This window comes from Larus michahellis, chromosome 15 (genome assembly GCF_964199755.1).
Source record: "Larus michahellis chromosome 15, bLarMic1.1, whole genome shotgun sequence".
Taxonomy (NCBI): Eukaryota; Metazoa; Chordata; class Aves; order Charadriiformes; family Laridae; genus Larus; species Larus michahellis.
The window spans coordinates 12,835,579-12,855,709 of NC_133910.1; the positions used below are offsets into that span (position 1 = coordinate 12,835,579).

Below are 20,131 nucleotides of genomic sequence, written 5' to 3' on the forward strand. Positions count from 1 at the left end.
GCAGCTCCATGATGGAACGAGCCAGAGATAACCAACCGGCAAGCCCACAGCTTCTTCCTCGCTCGAGATATTTATCGCAAAAACAAGAACCACGGAGGAAAAAGAGAAAAGGCAAGCTCTTACCTTGCAGAAGCCTCAACCCCTGAAGACCTTGCAGCCACATTCCCCAGTGAGTCCCATCCTGCTCAGCACCTGCAGCCACTTTTCACCTGGACCAGCCCCACCAGCATCACCCTAAAGCCCTCCACCCCCAGCCTGCCCTCCCTCCACTACAGCATCGCTGTTCTGGGGGTCCTTTTTTTTAACTCATAGTGCTGAAAGGCAGCTGCTTTGGGGTGGAATGTGGCAAATATTGTATTGTAGAGAGTCAGTATACCTGGTTTGAGGGGGGAGGGGGGAAAGCTGAGGCTTGGGAAGGGCAGGGGGGATAAAGAATAACTTTCTCAATGAGCAGCCTTAGGGAATTTGAAGAGGAAGGATGCTGCAAATTCCCTGCGTGAATTTGCAGCATCCTTCCTCTTCAAATTCCCTAAGGCCGCTCATTTGTAGGTTTTCCTTGGTCTGCAAGGTGCAAACGGCAGCGATGCTCCCCAGCCCCTGCTGCCCCATGCAGGACCATGACCTTGCATGGAGCGTTGCCACCGTGGGACCGAACAGGCACTGCCAGCCCGGAGGCACGGAGCAAAACGCACACGAGGGAGGTGACCGGTGGTATTTGCTGATGGAGGGGGTGCCCAGGGTGCAGGGACCAGCTCCAGGGGGACCAACGTAGCACTGGAATTATTTATTTTTTTTTGGGTGGGCTGGCCTGACACCCACCCCGGCGTCCCCTTGCTCCGTGACCTTTCTTCCCGCAATCACAGCCCCGAGTGCCTGAGTCAGCTGTAAATCCCCAGCATTGATCAGACACTAAATGCGGCGCTTGGTGGTTGCAGAAGGGGAACCAGATTGCACGGAGGGAAGAACATAACAGCTCCTGGCTGACACCAAAGCGTCACGTGGGCCCCCAGGCAGGCTTGGGGGTGCAGAAACCACCCGGGTGGTCACAAAAGCCCCAGGGACTAAGGTGAATGATGGAAACAAGAGCAGCACTACAATAGTTTAAGGAAAGACATCTTTTGCTAATTAAATCCAAGTACAAAGCCAGGAGGTATATCTCCCCTCGCTTTCCTACAGGGTGAGTTTGTCCCTTGCAGCCCCCCAGGACCTGCAGATGGCCCGGCACAACGCTGCCCCCTGAGCCCCGTGGGGTTGGAAGGGTCAGAGTGAGAGGACAAAGGCACCCATAGGCAGCCCGGGGTCTCCAGCAGCTGCACCCAATGAAGCAGGGATGCCACCCTCCCCTTTTCCATCCTCATCAGCACTCTCCAACCCCCTCACCTGCTCCCTGTGCCCCCTCCATGTTCACCTCCCTCTTGTTTCCTCTCCTTCCTCTTCCTCGGCTCTGGTCTGTGTTGAAAACCCTTCCCCAGGGTGGCTGTGGAGGCTCACGCAGACGCAATTTACCCTTGTAGAAAGAAGCAGCGTTTAGCCATTCCAACGGGAACCAGTGCCTTGAGGGGAGAGACGCGGCCTTGGCAAGGGGACGTTTCTGCCAGTGGGAACAGTTTCTGCAAGGATCATCCCTGTAAGTGCCGCTGCAGAGATGGGTTTTGGTGTCGATGGGGTCAGGGAGGGACAAGACCTGGGCAGGCGCGGGGCGAAGGGCACCGTCGTTTCCCCGTGGCTGTTTGTCTGCTGGTTTTCTGGCCCCACCAGTTTCCTCCCCAGAGGCCGGCTGGGCGCAAGCCCACGAGGCACAGATTTCTCTGATTAGGCAACGCCGGGGCAGCCTCTCCCCTTTCGCTTTCAGCTGCTTCTTCCTCCCCGTCCCCGAGGCAGCCCCCAGCATCCGCACCCAGGCGCAGCAGCGGACGGGCACCGGCCACGGCATGGCCATGGAGCCGAGCGCCCGGGAGCCCCTCGTGAGGAAGACGAGCTTCTCATATCAGACCTTCCCCGAGAGGGCTGTCCAGAGGCTCGACAAGGAGTACCTGCGGTAAGGGCCGGGCTGGGACTGGCTGCGGGGTGGGCTGTGCCCCCCATCCCGGGAGCGCTGGGCTGGGGGGACTGGCGGGAGAGCGGCTTCACGCTGCTGTCAGTCCCGAGTTGCCTTGAGACGGGGTCTCATCCTGCCCAGGGCGCGCGGTGCTGGACGAGCCCGCCTGGCAGAGCTGTGGGTGCACGCGCGTTTGGGCATCCAACTCTTGTGGGAGCATAAGATCCTGCTGGGGGCACGGGGGTCTTGAATGGAGCCCCCTCCCTGCTCCGCTGAGACGAGCCAGCTGCCGGCTGGGTCCGTGGTGCCGCCCAGCTCCGGCTTCTGCTTTTCTCGGTTTGTTCAACCTGCTGAAAACCGCCCGGCGCAGAGGAAACATCGGCGGTGCCCGGGGCGGGGGGCAGGCTCTCGCCCCCCACCACAGGGCAGGAGCGGCTGCTGCTCTGCTGGGAGAAATCCCAGCAGCCGGGGGCTCTGCAGGGCCGTTCCCGGGGAAAATCCCCCCCCCCGCCCCGTGGGTGTCACGAGAGCCTTGGTGAAGGCTGGGGGAAGCCACGAGATAGAGTTAACGTTTCTGGCGGGTGCGATAAGAGCACCCAACACGTCCTTCTTGGTTGCTCCCTCCTTCAGGAGCCTCCACAACAAGCGGCTCTACCTGGCTGTGTTTGCCGCTGTCCTGGGGAATTTCAGTTTCGGCTTCGCCCTGGTTTACCCCTCGCCCGTCATCCCCGCCCTGGAGGCTCACCCCAGCCCTGCGCTGAGGCTGGACCAGTACACAGCATCCTGGTTCGGGGTAAGGAGCGGGGTTGTCCCTGCCGGGGGCCGGGGACAGAGGGTGGACGGGGGGAGCCCGGACCCACCGAGGCCCCTCTCCGCGTCTCCCCACAGTCAGTGTTCACGCTGGGAGCGGCGGCGGGGGGGCTCAGCGCCATGCTCCTCAATGACCGCCTGGGACGCAAGCTGAGCATCATGTTCTCGGCGCTGCCCTCCGTCGTGGGATATGCGCTGATGGCCGGCGCCCAGGGGATCGGGATGCTGCTGCTGGGACGCGTGCTGACGGGCTACGCCGGCGGCGTGACGTCCGCCTCCATCCCGGTAACGTGCCCTGGGAAGGAGTTTGCCAGGGATTTGCAGGGCGGGAGACGGGGTGGTTCTGTAGTTGAGCCTGGGGCATCCCGCTGCTTTTTGGAGGCACCAGCAGAGCTCCAGGGCTGGTCGTGGTTGGGAATGGGGAGGATGCACTGGGTTAACGGCCCTGGCACAGCCAGCCCGAGCTGCCCCCGTGGTGCTGGACTTTCTTGCCTGCAGAAAAGGGAAGACAGGTCCTCGATCCCTGCCCTGTTCCACCCCACAGTTATTTCCTCCCACGTTTACCGAATGCGGACCGCACGTTGCACGCAGAGGGGAAGGCAGCAATTGAGTAACCCCGGGGCATGTCTTTCCAGTAATGGGAGGCTGACCGTGCCGCTGGAGCACTTCTCCCACACTGGGGTGAGGGAGGGAAGCAGTGGTGCCTGCAAGGTTGTCCTCTCCTCCCACCAGGACCAGCTCACGCTGCTGGACTGGCCAGGTTTCCACCCCGAGAGGAAGTTTCTCAGCAGTTCGGGGTTCCCCTGGCTGCAGTGGATGACTGCGAGGTGACAGAGGACAGGTTTGGGTGGTGACAGCTGTATATTGCAGCTCGGTTAAGCGTGTGTTGTCCCGCTCCAGGTCTACATCTCAGAGATCTCCCACCCCGGGGTCAGAGGCATGCTGGGCGCCTGTCCTCAGATCATGGCAGTGCTGGGCTCCCTCGTCCTGTACGCGCTGGGCAAGTATCTCGGTGTTCGGAGGGCAGGAAACCCTCAGCAAGGCCTTAGGGGAGTTTATTTTAAACAACCTTCTCAGCAAGTTGATGGATTCCGTCCCCTTGCGGCTAGCTCACAACCACCACCATGGGTGTGCAAAGGGGGTCTGGACAGGATCACCTGTGCATAACCCACCCTTAGAGGGGTAAATCCGTAACCTGCACGGACCCGTGGCCATCACCACGCCTGCAGAACCGGGTCCTGCCAAGGTTTCGTCAGGTCTGAAGGGCAGCACGCGATGGACTGCGTGCGCGTCTCCTGCCAGCATGTGCCCTGGTCGCTGCAGGGTCTTGCTGGATCCTCTAAGATTTGGGGGAGCTCGCTGGGATTTACCCGTGTTGAACAACAGCTGAAAATGCTTCTTTGCTGGGAGAAAAACACAGAAAAATCTGTCTCTAGTTTTTGGGAATTTTCCCCCGTGGATTTATTAAATCTCCACTGCTGGGGCGCCCACGTGGAGGCAAGGCCAGGACTCCTCTCCTAACCGTGCTGCTCCGGCAGGGCTGGTCCTGGAGTGGCGCTGGCTGGCCGTCGCAGGGGAGGTGCCCGTGCTCGCCATGATTGTCCTGCTCTGCTTCATGCCCAACTCGCCCCGGTTCCTGCTCTCCCAGGGGAAGGATGACGAGGCCCTGAGGTCACTGTGCTGGCTGCGGGGCAGGGACACGGACTACGCCCGGGAGTATGAGCAGATCAAGGACAGCGTGAGGAAGCAGGTGAGGAGGGGACGGGGCTCACCTCCAGCACGGGGCAGATGTAACGTGAAAACTGCAAAATCCAGGCTCCTTTGTGCAACTCCTGAGCCATCTTTTGGGTGCTGTGGTGGTGCCCAGAGGTGGTAACGCCTCAGCTTTCTGGCTTTGTCCCCTCCAGAACCGGCGGGTTTCCTGTGCCGAGATCAAGGACCCCTTCATTTACAAGCCCCTCCTGATTGCGGTGGGGATGAGGTTCCTGCAGCAACTCTCTGGTGTCACCTGTGTCCTTGTGTACCTGCAGTCAATATTCAAGAAAACATCTGTCATCCTGGTGAGCCCTGGGTTCCAGCCCACGGTCGGATGGCTCTGTCTTCAGTGATGGCTGCCCAATGCTCCAAATCCCCTGCAGCTCTAAGACCCCAACTTTGAAGCCTTTTTTAAAGCACCTGGTTGTCAGCAATTGCCAAGCACTTGCCCTGCAAAAGGCTGCATGAGGACGGGGAGCAGGACTGGCCCTACTGTCTCCCCGCTCTCATCCTCTGAGCTTCAGGCTCTTCTCCCGTCTCTTGCTATGGGCGGATAGCTTTGACAAAGTCATCAGCCAGAGTCAAGGCAACGCAGGTAGGAACCTGCCCTGTCCCTGGCTCTCCCATCTCAGCGTCCCCACTGCTTTTGCCATTGCAGAAGCCAGAGTACGATGCAGCTCTTGTTGGCTTGGTCCGTCTGTTCTCGGTGGTGATCGCTGCTGTGTCGATGGATAAAGCTGGGAGGAAGATTCTTCTTTTTGTATCAGGTATGTCTCTCTCCCACTGTTGTGCAAGGGAAGCTCTTATTTAAGGATTTCCAGGAGCTCTGCGAATGTGCAGGAGTGGAAACTTCAGCCATATGGGACTTGGGCAGGGAGTAGGGGAGGTCTCTTTCCTTTGGTGGTGGCTCAGCTCCTGAGCAGAGGCGTTCCCAGGAGCTCAGTGCTTGGCACAGATGGGATCACTCACCCATCGATCCCACTATGCTGTTGCATATCTCCACAGCTGGTGTCATGTTGATCTCCAACCTGACCATGGGGCTCTACATCCACTTCGTGCCAGCTTCTCAGAATGGCACCATTGCCAACAAGACACTGGTGAGCTTTGCCAACCTTCCTGCTGAGCCGACCCACTACATCACCCTCATCCCACTCCTGGCAACCATGTTCTTCATAATGGGTAGGTGCAGAGAACGGGAGTCCAGGACCCACAGCACAGGGCTGGGTGCCAGCCTGGGGGGATGTTTCTTACCTGAGGCAGGGTGATACGGAGCAAGGAGATTTGGGGTTGGAGTTGGAAGGCAGGCAGTTGTCCCTGGAAGGCTAAGAAAGATGGCATCTGAAGTCACTTTGAGGAATGACAGCATGAATAGGGGAATAATGATTGACAGGGGAGCAGGGCAAGATTGCACAGGGCTCTTCTGTTGGCTTCGAGGCCTCAACAGTCTCACCTTACCCCTCCCTCCCTGCAGGTTATGCCATGGGCTGGGGACCCATCACTTGGTTGCTGATGTCGGAGATCCTGCCTCTGAAAGCCCGCGGGGTGGCCTCGGGCCTCTGCGTTGTTGTGAGCTGGCTGACAGCCTTCACCCTGACCCGGTTCTTCCTCCTGGTCGTGGTGGGTACTGCCCCAGGAAGGTGTCCGTCAGTCCCTCCTCAGACCCTCCCTGCACCAGCTCATGTCTTCTTTCTGTCCTGCTTCCCAGGAAGCCTTTGGCCTCGAGGTGCCCTTCCTATTCTTCACTATCATCTGCGCCGCGAACGTCTTATTCACAGGCTGCTGTGTTCCAGAAACCAAAGGCAGGTCCCTGGAACAGATTGAGGCCTTCTTCAGGACTGGCCGGAGGTCCTTCATGAGGTAGGAGCTTCCATCTGCCAGCTGCACTGGGCCACCAGTCCACGTGCATCTCAAACCAGGACAATGGACAAAAACGAAAAGGGTTGTGCTGCTGGAGGTGGAGGCTGGAGCTCTCTCCAAAGGCCATAGGAGAGGAATGGGCAGCAATGACCATCTTGCTTTGGATGCTGAAGTTGCCAACTGGAACTTTACCTTCTCCTCCCATCATTCAACACTACCTGTTGCTCTCTGGGCCACATGTCAACCCAAGGTATAGGACCAGGCAACCAGCGCCAGCCTGGGGACAAAGATGTCCTGGGAAACAGAACACGTGGCTGTGGGCAAGAGACCACGCGTGTCCTTCGCTCAGCAGCCACCAAAGCAGCCTGAGAGCCCGAGGGTTCGGCTGGAACAGAGTTAACAGCTGTAGCCATTTTGGCAAAAGTCCCTCATGTAGTTGCGAGAATAAAACACTTTTGCCTCCCAGCTGCAAGGTGTTGCCTTTATTCGCAGAGAAGGGAGCTGCAGGCGGGTGGGCTGGGAGAGGCAGACCAGGACTGTGACAAGGGGACCACAGCAGCCTCCAGCTTCCCCGATGAGTCTCAGGTACTTGAGGACTTGGAAAGAGGCAGAGCCGGATATTTTGTATAAAAAGCTGCCACATTTTATTGCTCTAAAAACACACATTACACTAGAAGCCTAATGAACAAGACCAAATACAGTTCACAAAGAAAATCCAGGACAAAACAAAGAACAGGAACAGACAAACATTCAGCTGTAGTGCAAGTGATTCGCTGTAGGAAAGACACAGTGGGTACTGCCAATACTTTGTACTGGGATGGGTCCTTCCCACCCCAGGGTTTTACTCATCCACAACAAGGAAGGTGGAAGCGCCTCCGTCACAGCTGTGCGTGGAGCCTCCACCTCCATCACTCCGAGATTTCAGCTGCATAGTTAGTAGCAAATTGCTCTTACCCCTTTCCTGCGTGTCCTGCAAGACTAAGGACTTTTAAAAAAATTTTTTAGAGCCTAACCTTAAGTAAAACACAGCTGCAGGAGGTGGCTATGGCTGCAAGGAACAAATGGTCTTGCTGAGTATCACGTCCAACCTAACTCCTCCCAAAAGGGCAGCACAAAGGCTGAGCTGGGAGATGGTTTGCCCAAGCTCCTGAAACGCACTTGGCAGCCCGAGGGCTGGTGGTGGTGCCTGTGTCCTCCCGTCCCTGGAACCTTCAGCCTGCTGTGACAAGGAAGCATGGGGTAACATAGCATATTTGACCTAGATCTCAAGATATGCCAGCTACTACTCAGATCCCCTGCAGGAGCAGATGAGAGAAATCACCTGAGAAGATGTGCTTTATCAGAAGATTAATTTAAAGCAGCCTGGGACAGAGGAGGAGAGATGGGCCAAAAATCAAAACGACAGACAAAACTCAGAATTAGACCTAACCTTTGCAGCTGAGACCCATTTCCAGAAAGATGTTCAGCTCTGGCTGGAATATGACTATTTCTAAGCATGGCCTGATTACAAGAGGTCTCAAGAGCCTCTGGTTTCCACTGACCTTCTGAAGATCAGGATCTCTGGCAGCCCTGTGCTAGAGCATTCGCTTTCTCACATGGCTATGGACCAAGTCTTGATATCTTCACTTCAGTGAAACCCTTCCCTGAAGACAAAAAAAATGACAGAGATAAATTGAGCTTCCCAGGGCTTGGCCTGAGGAGGAAATGCCCAAATATGAAATGAGGCTGGACTCTGTGAGAACCTCATTGGAGAAGTACTGTCGGAGTGACATCCTTTCTTCAATATAGAAAGTCTGAGCGTTTTTGCTACAACATTTAGAGTCCGAGAAACCACAGTGGCTCTTTCCAGAGGTAGAATGGTCTTTTTATTCACTGCACACACAGAGAATCAGTCGGTGTTACAAAATCAGCTCCTGCCCAGAGCCGCGAGGTCTGGGTACGCAGCAGAAAGTGGAGCTTCTGCTCTTCTCTTCACGCCCAACGGACACCCCCAGGGGACGTGCACAAGTGCTGTCAGCTTCACGGCTGAATGGGACAGGGAGGAGCCGCACGCTGTATAAATGCCCGTGGGTAAGGAGCGCACGGCTCGGGCGGTGCGTGGTGTAACAGTCCATCGCCAAGTGCACACACACTGCCAGTACCCAGGTGTCTTTCCACACTCACCAACAACTCGCTGCAGTCACTGCATCACCCCCTCTTGAGTTCCCATGTAACAAAACTTCTGTCCCATCGTCTCCCAAGGGGCCTTCCCAAGACCTGGCAAGCAGAACCTCTTCCATAGAGACCCCATGGATTAGCCATCCAGCCTGGATGCCGTCAGTGGGGATTGGGTTCAGCCTGCAAACTCTCTAGAGCAGGGCTTTTAAATCATTTATCCTTACACAGCTCCAAGCACCCTGATGGTGCCTCTAAACACAATTAATAACCACCATGCACTGTGAACGGGCACATTAACTACTGTGATGCTACTACTCTAAAGGTCCTTTCTATCTCCACAAAACCAGTGCCTGGCCCACACGGAGGTGAGACCATCCGCTAACTGTCACTACAACTCTACAAAGCCATAGGTGCTGTCACCAGGCCACGTCTGCCATGATGGCAGCTTCTGGCTTGGTTTCAGCTGCACCAGAGACAGCCGCAATTCCCAAGAGCTCCCACTCCAGACACGCATCTGTAGGAGTCGGCACTCTTGGAGCACGGATCTGAGACACCTCCTGTTGCGGCAGGCACAGAGACACTGAACAGTCCCGCCGTCTTCAAGCGTTGTGGCCAAAGGCTCCAGCTCAGCTCTCGCAGAAGCGACCCTGAGGCCGATTTTCAACAAAAGCGTCGAGCTCAGAGCTGAGCTTTGCAACCCGCCAAGGGCGGCAGAGCTGGTGCGGATTGTTCGCTTGCCTTGGCCCCAGTGCCAGACCCAGCTGCCACAAAACACAGCGTGACAGCACTGCTGGCGTCCAAGGGACTTCTGCCGAGGGACCAGAGGGGATCCATCCATGCCGATGAGCCCTCCAGGTGACCTGGAGCAGCGTCTGCCTGTGCCACCCCCAGGGACTGTCCTAATGCCATAGACCAGCAGCACCAGGGCCACAACCTTTTAGGGTCCTACCAGGTCCGCGGTTCATCCCCGCGGGCGTAGCTCAGCCTGCGGGCGCTCCTCTGTCGCCTCCGCTTTGCCTTGCGCCTCCTGTCCCTAAAGCTACCGTGGAACTACTCACAGAGCAAAGCAGCCACTACCAAAGACATGCTCGTAGCTACGTGCATCGGCCTGCGACGTTCCTCTACTACACGCTACTTAACGCCCCAAACCCCCCTGAAATCAAAGCAGGTGTCCTGTGTGCCAGGCAGGACTCTGCACGTGAACCACCCGGTAAAGGTACAGCGCAGGGGCACGGGCTCTTTTCACCCTGAAGATGCCGCGGGCTGCGGTATGTTCCTCCTGCAGCACCCCATCACCGCAGGCAGCGTGACCCACGCAGGAGCCTGCGGTCCCCGCATACACACACACACAAAAGGCCAGTGCCCCATGCATTGGGGGGATCAGCCCGGAGCTGGGGGCTCTGAAATGGCTCAGTCTTTATTGAAACCAGCTGCACCTGGGCTGCGGTGCCTGTTCTGTGTCCCCGACAGGCCGGTGTCAGAGCAATCACGGGCCAGAGGCCTGGCGGGAAGGGGCTTAGCACAACATGGCTACGCAGCATCCAGCTGCACGGGCCTGCGTGTTTAAACAAACCCAAGCCGCGTTCCTGACTGGTGTAAATCCTCACACCTCCCTGGGCTCCAAGGAAGAAACAGCAGCTAACGCGGGCCGGCAGCTTAGCCCCCCGTCTCCAGGGACCACTCTGCTCCTGCTGCATCCCTACCCTGCCACCCCCTCCAGCAGCGGCTCCATCCCGGGCTCTGCCAGGGAGCTGCTGGTGTCGTTCTGCTAACGCGAATATGCACCGTGCCTAAAGAAAGGATTATATAGATATTTTCCAAGACAACGCTGCTCAGAAGCCGCAGAGTGGCTGGAGGACGGACCCTTCTGACAGACGGCGCTCAGCCTCCAGCAGCATTTCTCAGGCCACAGCACCACCTCTCTGGTACCCCCGTGATTCAACTGGGACCACAAAACGTTGGTGGCAGCGGGAGCTCAGCTCCCAGGGCAGGGGAGCAAGAACAGGCCGCGCTCCCCGCTGTCACGGCTCCCCAGAGCCGCTGCCTGCCGTGGCTGCTGAGCCGAGCACAAACCTCCAGCCCAGCAGTTACAGCCCGGTTTTCCTCCCTTCTCGGTCCCAGAAGAGGGGGGGAAACAAACTTCGTCAATACACTTTGTCAACGCACTTTCTAAAGTTTGAGAAATGCTCCCAAGGCTGAAATAGGATTTTACAGTATCCCAGTTATAGCATCCCAGTTACCGCAGCCAGGGCTCTCCCTGGGTCCGGAGACCCCCCGCAATGAAAGGAGGTGGTCCTTTGAAGGACAGGGAACAGAGCACTCCTTTCTCCTGTGTCCGGAGAAAAGAAGTCCCATGAAAATGCTTAAATAGCTAGAAATAAATTATTCCCCTTTTTCCTAATCAAAATAAAAAGCAATAATGTAAAATCAAATAAATCAAACCCAGAAGAAGGCATGACAAGAAGAGGGGGATCTGGACTTAGCGGTTTTGTTCTGCACGGTACAAAGCAAACAGAAAATACAATGCGAGAGCCACTGATGGAGCCTGGGATGGAGGCGCGAGACGCCCCAGCTGTCCCCGCTGAAACGGTGCGGACTTCTCTGGGTTTGCAAAGGAAGGATATGCCACCTTCCCACGCAGAACCAGCCCAGGACCGGCGCAAAAAGAACATGAGCCCAAAGAGAAAGGCCGTGCCAGGCAGAAGCGAGAGCAGGTCCCTTGCGCAGAGGGATGGGTCACGGGAGCAGATGCGGGGAGTGAGAGAGAACAGAGCAGAGGCCCGGGCTCAGAGCGAAGGATGCTCTTGCACATCAGTAACGCTTACACCAGTAAAAAGTCCCGCTTGGCTCAAGCAATAGCACAATTTTTTTGCTGAGGTAAAGCAATCCTTCTTTCCCTTCTTCCCCAGTTAAAAGAGTGAAGCTTAAGAAAAGTACCCTTATTAAGACAAATTAATTCTTAGAATTCAAGTAAATTGCAGTAACTGCCCGCAGCTGCACCCAGAGGAAGAGGGGACTGTGCTTCGTGGGTACCAGGATCCGCCCCAGCGCCTCCGGCAGCTCCTGTGCGGAGGCGGTTACTGTCTTTATTCGCGTCTTTTGCTGGAAGCCCTTTCCCCTGCAGCGATGCCCCTGACACCTGGCCTAACTGGACCCACAGTAAAACATACTCAATGGAAGAAGACGACCAAGCTCAGGCATCACCATGTATTGTTAAACCCTGGATTAGTGTATTAGACCTGGGAAGGGCCACGCCAGAGAAGTTACTAAAAACACCTAATGTGCAATGGCAGGTTATCCCCAGGCACGAGGCCAGCGGCTCCCTGACTCCCAGGAGACCGGCGCAGGCACGGAGCTGGCACGGCAGCTCTGTCCCTCCTCACCCCATCCGGAGAGCAGATCCCAAATGAGCACCGCATCCTCGGCTCGTTATCAGGCGTCACTCCAAAGAAAGTCTACCTAGTCGGGCTTGTAAAGCAGCACACAAAGAGCCAGCACCTCTGCAGCAGAAAAAAAAAATAAATTAAAAAATAGAGGGACTGAGATATTTGGTTGAGGGTCGAGGAGGAGGGAGGCCAACGCGCTGAGGTCTGGCTGCTGGTGTGAGAAGAGGGCACAGCCTGCCCCAGCCCCTGAGATTTCCAGCTGCTGCAGTGTCCGGGGAAATCATGGCGTAATGGAGAGGGGAGCGGGCAGAGGGAAGGGCGGAGTGGATTTCCATATCTTCACCATCTCAGTGTCCAGAAGAAGTTACCCCGAGCTTTCGTGCTTCAGAGAGCCTGTCCTTCCAGCGCCCCCGTGAGCTTCTCTTCATCCATTTGCTTCTGCTGCTGGTGGATCCGGGCATAGGAAATGGCGTCTCCCCTGCAGAGAGAAGGGACAGCGTGGGGACGTGAGCTCTGGGCACCCATCATGGTGGGTGAGTGCCTGGCACAAAGGTGTCCCAACCGGGGCCCAAGACTCTCCGCACCGAGGGATGCCAGGAATGAAATGAGACTTGCTGGCCCCTGTCCAAGCCCACCAAAGGTGCTCACCGCCACCAGAGCCGGGCCCCCCCATCCTACGGCTCCAGAAAGAGAGCTGGGACCCACCAGGCTGGACGGGGCTCTGAGCAGCCTGGGCTGGTGGGAGGTGTCCCTGCCCAGGGCAGGGGGGTGGAACTAGAAGATCTTTCAGGTCCCTTCCAACCCGAACCATTCTGTGATTCTATGACCCACAGGGCAACCTAGATTGAGCTCCCAAGGAAAAGCTCAGAGCTTCAGCCAACCCTAGCACCTTCCCTCCCAGGGCTTTGAGATGGTGGCAGGGAGATGTTCTCCAGCAGCATTCGCACCTGAAAGCACGGTTAGTACAAGAGGAAAGCGTAGCCTCAGGGGGGAAGATGGGGGTGAGGGCTGGAGGTCCACCTTCCCCTTCCCTCCCCCTCCACAAGCAGACAGGTCTCTCTTACTTTTTGCCGAGCGCGGACATGCCATAAAGCACCCCGGTGGCAAACGCAATGGCATTCCCAAAGAGCGTGGTGAGCGTCAGGCTGAGCACGACAGGGAACACGGCCATCCTGGAAGACAGAGGCAGCCCTCAAAGCCAGGCTCCGCTCCCCAGGGGATGCGGGCTGCTCGTCCATCGCAGCACGCCCACGGGCACCCCAAGGTGATTCCTGGGATGGCTTCACCACCCACCACGCCGCCCCCAGCAGCATCCTCACCCGCAGTAGAAAGCGGCTTTCTGCCAGGGCCGCAGCTTGTCCGCCCTCGCAGAGACGGCGTTTGCAAACTCGATGAACTGGCAGCAGAAGGGGGCTTCGCACAGGAACAGCACGAAGGCGTTGAGCCTCCAGACAGAGAAAACCAGAGTTAATCCTGCCCACAGTGACCTCGGCCCCCCAGAGACCAGCCGCCCCCCATGGCCAAACTCAGGCAGAAGGGAATGGCGGGGCTGGACCCCCCTGTGCTCCCTCCCCGCTTCTTGATAATTCCCAAACCCCGGTGCCCCAGACTTATTTTGGGTAAGTATTTACTGCAACCTGGTCTAGTGGGAGGTGTCCCTGCCCAGGGCAGGGGCGTTGGGACCGGGTGATCTTTAAGGTCCCTTCCAACTCTAATCATTCTATGATTCTATGATAGGGTAAAGAAAGAATACAAATAGAATAAACCCAGCATCTCAATCCACCCGATGGAACAAAATCTGGCAATTGACAGAGCCTGACGGACGTTTCACTCGTGTCCACTGCCCAAGGGGGGCAGCTCTGCCCCTTGCCCAGTGGTGTCTAATTAACCAAACCTCCCTCCTGGCAGGAAAAAGAAAAGAAACTCTGCTCACATCATCCACACGCCGGCCGCGATATTTAGGGGGTTGATGGTGACACAGTTCCAGAGACCAGCGAAGGCACAGGCTGGAAAGCAAAGAGGCTTTCAGTGACGGTGAAGAATAACCCAGTGGTCCCACGGAGGGGTGGCTGCTCCTCCCGGCTCTGCCCCGGAGCTAGACCTTGCAGCCACACCAGCACGATTTCCATCTCCCGTATTTTGGGCTGTTTTGCAGAGCAAGGGCTGCCCAGAAGAGCCCTTGCCTTGGCCGGCACCTCTTGGCACTGCAGAGCAGCCTCTCCAGACCATCAGAGGAGGGTGGGTGGAAAGGGCTGGTGGCCAGAAGAAGAGCCGGGGGTGCAGGGCAGAGGGCTTCTTCCCAGCTCCTCCGGCCGGGTATCCTTTTTCTATGAACGTTTGGGGTCTCAGCGTGGCACTCGCACAACTATTTCACAACAGACCATTTGCTTTTAACGTGGAGTCATGTACACGGCACCCTAGTTTTTATTCGCTAAGGAATTACTGCTTTGTCCCGGCATGAGCAGAGAGGTCCCAGCAGGCCCCCGACTCGGAGCAGCACAGGGAACGTTCAGCAAAAACATGACTCGCAGCACCAAGGCACACAGGCAAACAACAAATAAAGCAGAGGCGAACCCGGTCTCTGCCACACGCTGCTGGTTCTGCGCTAGAGATGGGCAGAAAAGAGCCAAGTTTGGGTCTCCGCTAATACAAATGGAAGTGGATAAAGCAGAGCCCAAAATAGCCCAGCACTCCTGACTCTGTAACGCAAGGAGAGGAACCAGGCAGCGGCACCTGAGCCGAGGTGGCACACACCTCCCTCCTGCCTCATTAAACTTGCAGAGCAAGTTGATACGCCCTTGATACGGCCCTTTTCCTCCGCCGATACCAGCGGGCTGCCACGACTCGGACGGGAATCCGAGCCCGGCAGGGAGGGCAGCGAGACCCGGGCTGAGGCCACAGTAACCAACACCGCCCCACAGAACTCCAGCTAAAATTATATAGCCCTTAAAGGCTGTCTTGGGGATGTTTAGCAGCGTAACGTAGAGCAGCAGAGTCCACCTCTGGAGAATGAGACCAGCCTGGGTTTGGGTATTTGAGGTCTCTGCTCGCGTTTTGCTAAGGGGATCCCCGAGCAGCGCTGCCGCGAGCAGTCCTGACCTTCAAAAGGCTGGCACACGTTTCAAGGTTTCTTCAAAGCAATCACTGCTGAATCCTCGAAGTTCCCTTAAGGATAGTTACCCTTATTTACCGGATTGGGAAACACAGCTGCAGGCCCACATAAGACCGATCTAAAGTCATCCCACGAGCAAGCGACTCCCTGGTTTCAGGAAACAACCAAACAAGGTGGTTTTTAATGGCTTCCCAGGACTAGTCCACAGGACCCAAAACATTTCGGAGCATCCTGCACGAACAAGACCAGCCAAGAGAGGAGAAATGCCAGAGGACATGTTGCCGACCATGCTCCAAGGGCACCTCTCATCTTCCCAATGCAAAGGCACCAGTGTCAGTGTCCCCACGCTGCAGGGGAAACTGGGACACTGGGGTGGGATGACCCGCTCGGGGTCACGCATGAAAACAACTGGAGAGCTGGAAAAGCAATGGCAAACAGGATTGCTGGGAGCAGCGGGCAGCTCGGAGAGGGGGGCGCAACATGGAGGTTTCTAATTCTTCTCTGACCAACAAACCCTTGGATGCTGGTGGGAGAGGAGCTCAGGGGAAGCACCGCCGGCTTGTGACACTTGCTCTCACCTTCTCACTATCGTATTAAGTGACTTTCAGGCGCTTTAGCAGAAATGAGCTGCATCTCGACTACCCTCAAAACGCAGCCGGGGCTGGGGCAGAGCCCTGCCTTGTTTAACAGCACGGGGAGCAGAGCAGTCCAAGAGCTTCACAGGGCTACAAGCTCACCTCGGCCACACAACAAACCCGGGGAGGCAGGATTCTATGATTCTATGAATATTTTTTTTTTCAAGCAGGTTTTTGGCCCTAGTCTTTTTTTGCATCTAGCCAACCAGGGATAGTTTTGTCAGGGTTCTGGTTTGGTTTTGATTGCAAATGCACCAAAACAACCCCCGAGCACTAAGTCTCAGCTAAGCAACCGCCCTGGTTGCCAATGGACTAATGACCCAGCGAGCCTGAGCTGAGCAAGGCCCTACGTCAGCACGAGCGCCAGCCAGCAGGAAAGGAGTCAAAGGTTTATAATGGCAGGAACACTGCACTCGGTGGCGACTGCCAACAGCCACAGAGATAACGATTCGGTGACCTTCAGTCTCCTTTGCAGAGCAGCACATCCCACAGCAGCCTGGTACAGCCTTGTCCCACCGGGACGGGACCGGCTCCCGCCGCAATAGCCAAAAGGGGCTGGAGCTGCCACGCCAGAGACTTCTTTTTGCAAAACAGAGGCCTCGCAATAGGTTTAAAATGCAGATAATGCTCAATGGCACGTAAGCTATGGAAGACAGACAGTTCTGACATTTGTTTAACTGCTGTCCCATCTCGAATCCCTGAGGAAGCACAAACAACCGGGAGCTAAAATGGGGGGGTAGAACACCACCCCCCACAGAGGCTCTATTCATTTCAAGCAGCTGGTCACTCACTCTCCTCAACACAAGCCTATTTTTGCTCCCAGAGCATTTTACAAAAACGACAGACTCTCCTCGTCCTGTTACAAACAGGAACACAAGGGAGAGAAGGGACTTGGCCGAGGTCACCCAGCCAGCCTGCGCAAGAGCCGCAAACACAACCTGAACCTTGTTCGTCTTGTTCCTGCTCCGGCCCCTGGACCTTTCTGGCTTCAGCCAGTTGTGGGCTGCAGGTGTTTGCATGTGGTAGATGATGTCTGCCGGTCTCACCTCCGCTGACAAAGTTTCTCTTCCTTTTTACTGGGAATTTTTCCTTCTGTAAGAAATAATCCAGCCCCGTAGCAGGACCACAATCCAGTTGCTCAAAATCCTTATAAACTATTTCTGTTCTTTCATAGCAAGCTCTGAAAATAGCAGCCTTGCTGTGTTATTAGTCACCCCCTTCTCCAAACTGGCCACCTTCAACGAGGCGATGCTGAACAAGGGGTGTTTTGAAGAGGGCTGCCACCAGCACGGGGCACTGGAGGGTTGTCTCTTTCCACGGTTCCCCATTTCCCTGCTTGTGAGAGGAGCCTGTGTCTCTCGCTGCCCCATTCTCCGCCTGATGAACCTCATGAAGGGATTCTGTCAGGGCTACAGACCAAGCTGTCCGACTCCCCAAATCATCAGCGATCCTATTAAGATCCTCTTCTTCCAAAAGCTTCTTCTCCCAGACTCACCCAAATACGTAAAACTCTCAGCTTTCCTTTAAAAACAAGCCATGAGTTCTCAGAGCTGCGGACAAAAGGTTGGGAAAATAATCCAAGTATAATTCAACTGCTCTGAAACGTGAAGACGGATAAAAAAATGTCTTTAAAGACTTGCACTTTTAAGCCACTCATGAGCTGCTCCAGCACGAGGTGGGCAATGCCACCAATGTCACCCAGCAGCCACCCTTCTCCAGCTCCTCACCCTCCATCCGCATCCCCCCGAGCTCTGCATGGGCCAAAGCCACGTAAAAGGCACCAAGGCTCCAGCTACAGCCCCAGCCCATGGGAAAGGCGCCGCTACCCAAACCCCCACCTGGGACCTGCGCTGAAGACACGTCCCAGCTGGTCTCTTGGCCGTCTGCCGGGACCAGAAGCGCTGGGGCCTCCATCAGAGCATGGCGAGGACAGTACGTTTTGCCCTGTGAGAGCAGTCCTACCAAATCCTTTCACACCTCCAGAATTTCAGCACCTAAGACGTAAAGCAAGAGCAGCTTGTGTTTGACCAGCCCAGCCAAAGAGGGCTGTTCCGAGCCTGACCAGCGACACCACCTTGCAAGGTCAGCTGCAAAAACGCCGTGGGCCTGTGCAGTCAATGCCGAGGCAAGAGACAGGCAGGGAGAGAGGGGATGGGACGAAAGGCTACAGCCGAGGGAATAAATCAGGGCTGACTGCACTGGCTGAGAAACACTCTTGTTTTACTAGAAGTCGTGGACCCGAAGCAGGAGAAATTCTCCATCCTGTGCTCTGCAGGAGATCAGACTAAACGGTCATAACAGTCCCTCCTGCTTTTAAGAGCTATTAATCTCTCCATAGAATGTAGCAAAACAGCACTACGGGACAGGCTGATTTCTGGCAAAGTTGCAAAGACTCTTTCCCTGGGAAAATTTTTTTCAGCAGCAGGTAATTCCGAGCGCAGCCAACTCGCTTCGCTGTACGCCGGCTCTCTTCTTCTGTCTGTCCAAGACTAAACCTCTTAAAAACACACAACAAAACCAATTCCGTTATTTGCCTTCAAAAAACAACACAGCCAGGCCCTCTGCAATCAACAACAGGAGTAACGGGAAACATGCTCCGACATTCAGGACGGGGAAAGAAAATAAGTTGCAGGAACGTACGAACACCTGACAGTGAAATAGGATGAACCAAATCCCGTGGCCCCTCTCCAAGCCCTGAACCTGACCCCGCTGAGCGCCCCGAGCTCGGCGCTCGCAGTAACAGCATCGTCTGGTTTCTGTGCCCACAGCCCTCCCGCAGGAGCGGGGCCGGCTGCTGCTCCCCCCACTGCCAGCGAGCGTTCTATATCCCAGCAGGAACTCGAGGATTTGCGGATCCCCCCGTGACATCCCTTCTCCCAGGTGCCCAAGTTCGGTGAGCACAAAGCACATGCCTCGTGTGCCAGCTAAAACCGTCCCGCTTCAGGCACGTCCACGGCTCTTCCTCCTGCCCGCAACGCGGCAAACTAATGTCTAGAGCAGACGCGACTCCCATAACCCCAAACGATGGTTTCATGGCACAGCCCCCGCGGCACAGACATGACCCCAACACGGGGCAGGCAGGACCCCTGACCCGCGCTCCCGCATGCACGAGCGGCGCCGAGGGGGCACCTTTGGCTGCAAGGGAAGGGGATACTTACACAGGCCCCCGATGACCCCGGCAATCCTGCAGAGCCACCTGTACCACCAGGTCATGCCATCATCGGCGGAGGAAGCCGCTGGGTCAGGGGCTCCTGCTTGGAACTGCTCATCCTGAGAGCTCATCGCACCCCTGCTCCTGGGGGGTCAGGGGGCAGCACCCCGCTCCCCACCTGAGCCCCAGCAGCGCAGGATGCCACCCCCCCGGTGACACCCCTCCCGGTGTTCCCCTCCGGCCAGCCCAGGGGACAGCCCCTAAACCCAGCCCCGCCGCTGCCGGGCCTCTCCCCGCACCCCCATGCAGGGCCTGGCCCCCGGCGGCCCCCCCAGGGCTGACAATGGAGGGTCTCTGCCTGCAGCAGCGATGCCAGCGGCCGTGGGAGCTGCCTCCACGTCTGCCTGCGTATTGCATTGTGGGTCCCCTCCTCCAGCAGGCCGGGCTTTGATGTCACTCTCATTAAAAGGCCGGTGGGCAGAGCCCGTCGTGTACATATTCATAAGCAGGCGCGCAGGAATGAACTCCACGCCAGGGTCTGGGGGGCACCGGAGCTCAGGGTCCCGCTTCCCCTGGCTAAGATGCTGTTATCCAGGCAGCCGGCGTGTGCTCAGAAGAAAAGGAAACGTGAATTTTTGCATTAACGAGAATTTCACAGTGTTACAAAATTCTGCCCTTGAGATAAGAGGGAAACACTCCCCTTAAATCTGAACGTAAACGGGTTTTCTCCCTAGAAAATGGGAGTAGAACTTTGCAAGTTAGAGATGTCCCAGTTGGCAGCCTGTTGGTATCCAAACAAATGGTCCAGGAAAACAGCCTTAATTCTCTTAAATTACAAAGACAACAGCTGCATTTTTTGCACATTAACATGGAGCATACAGTCAGTAAGCAGAGCCCATCTCTGCAGACCAGGGACTCTGCATAGCTGATCTGGAACAATAAATAAATAGCAGTGAGACTTGGGATCCAGAGCAGAGTGGGAAGACAGATCCCATCTGCTAAAAGGTTACAAAAAAGGATTAAGAAAAGGATGTCTTTTCATTAACATCTCCTGTTCGACAGGAAATGAAGGCCCAGTGCCTGCATCACCCACGCACTGCAGCGGGATAGCCGACATATCCAGCTCCTCAAGGATCTCGCTTCAAGAATCTACTTTCTAGCTTTCCCAGGAATGGAACGTAAATCTGGAGGCTGGCAAGCAAAAAACTCCAGGCTTAACCAGCACAAAAC

At 56.2% G+C, this 20,131-nt stretch overlaps 3 protein-coding genes across 6 annotated transcripts in view; 1 reads left to right on the forward strand and 2 right to left on the reverse strand.

Annotated features, from left to right (window-relative positions):
• ADAMTSL2 (ADAMTS like 2) overlaps positions 1 to 1,572 on the reverse strand; it is a 68,599-nt gene extending 67,027 nt beyond the window's left edge. Inside the window, exon 1 of the mRNA XM_074609371.1 lies at positions 1,507 to 1,572. Within this exon, the coding sequence (XP_074465472.1) occupies positions 1,507 to 1,535 (29 nt within the window). The 5' untranslated portion in view covers positions 1,536 to 1,572. The remainder of the gene's footprint in view (positions 1 to 1,506) is intronic.
• On the forward strand, positions 351 to 6,925 carry SLC2A6 (solute carrier family 2 member 6). 3 transcript variants are annotated; one of them, XM_074609387.1, is made up of 13 exons: positions 351 to 366; positions 569 to 701; positions 1,515 to 1,627; positions 1,853 to 2,038; positions 2,669 to 2,831; positions 2,927 to 3,133; positions 3,749 to 3,848; positions 4,387 to 4,598; positions 4,756 to 4,908; positions 5,262 to 5,370; positions 5,609 to 5,782; positions 6,075 to 6,220; positions 6,309 to 6,925. In XM_074609387.1, exons 2-13 carry the CDS (start codon positions 618 to 620, stop codon positions 6,462 to 6,464), a joined length of 1,803 nt encoding a protein of 600 aa, XP_074465488.1. In that variant the 5' UTR covers positions 351 to 366; positions 569 to 617; the 3' UTR covers positions 6,465 to 6,925. The 3 variants fall into 3 exon arrangements, with proteins under 3 accessions (XP_074465488.1, XP_074465490.1, XP_074465491.1); XM_074609389.1 differs by having other exon boundaries at positions 6,313 to 6,925; XM_074609390.1 differs by lacking the exon at positions 4,756 to 4,908.
• A 155-nt stretch (positions 6,926 to 7,080) lies between these two features.
• On the reverse strand, positions 7,081 to 19,309 carry CACFD1 (calcium channel flower domain containing 1). Of its 2 annotated transcripts, XM_074608726.1 has the most exons (6): positions 18,909 to 19,231; positions 13,937 to 14,009; positions 13,323 to 13,448; positions 13,068 to 13,175; positions 12,372 to 12,481; positions 7,081 to 12,117 (listed from the first exon to the last, which is right to left on the reverse strand). In XM_074608726.1, the coding sequence occupies exons 1-5, from the start codon at positions 19,030 to 19,032 to the stop codon at positions 12,388 to 12,390; spliced, it is 525 nt and encodes a 174-aa protein (XP_074464827.1). In that variant the 5' UTR covers positions 19,033 to 19,231; the 3' UTR covers positions 7,081 to 12,117; positions 12,372 to 12,387. The 2 variants fall into 2 exon arrangements, with proteins under 2 accessions (XP_074464827.1, XP_074464826.1); XM_074608725.1 differs by having other exon boundaries at positions 7,081 to 12,481; positions 18,909 to 19,309.
• Positions 19,310 to 20,131: the final 822 nt, after the last annotated feature.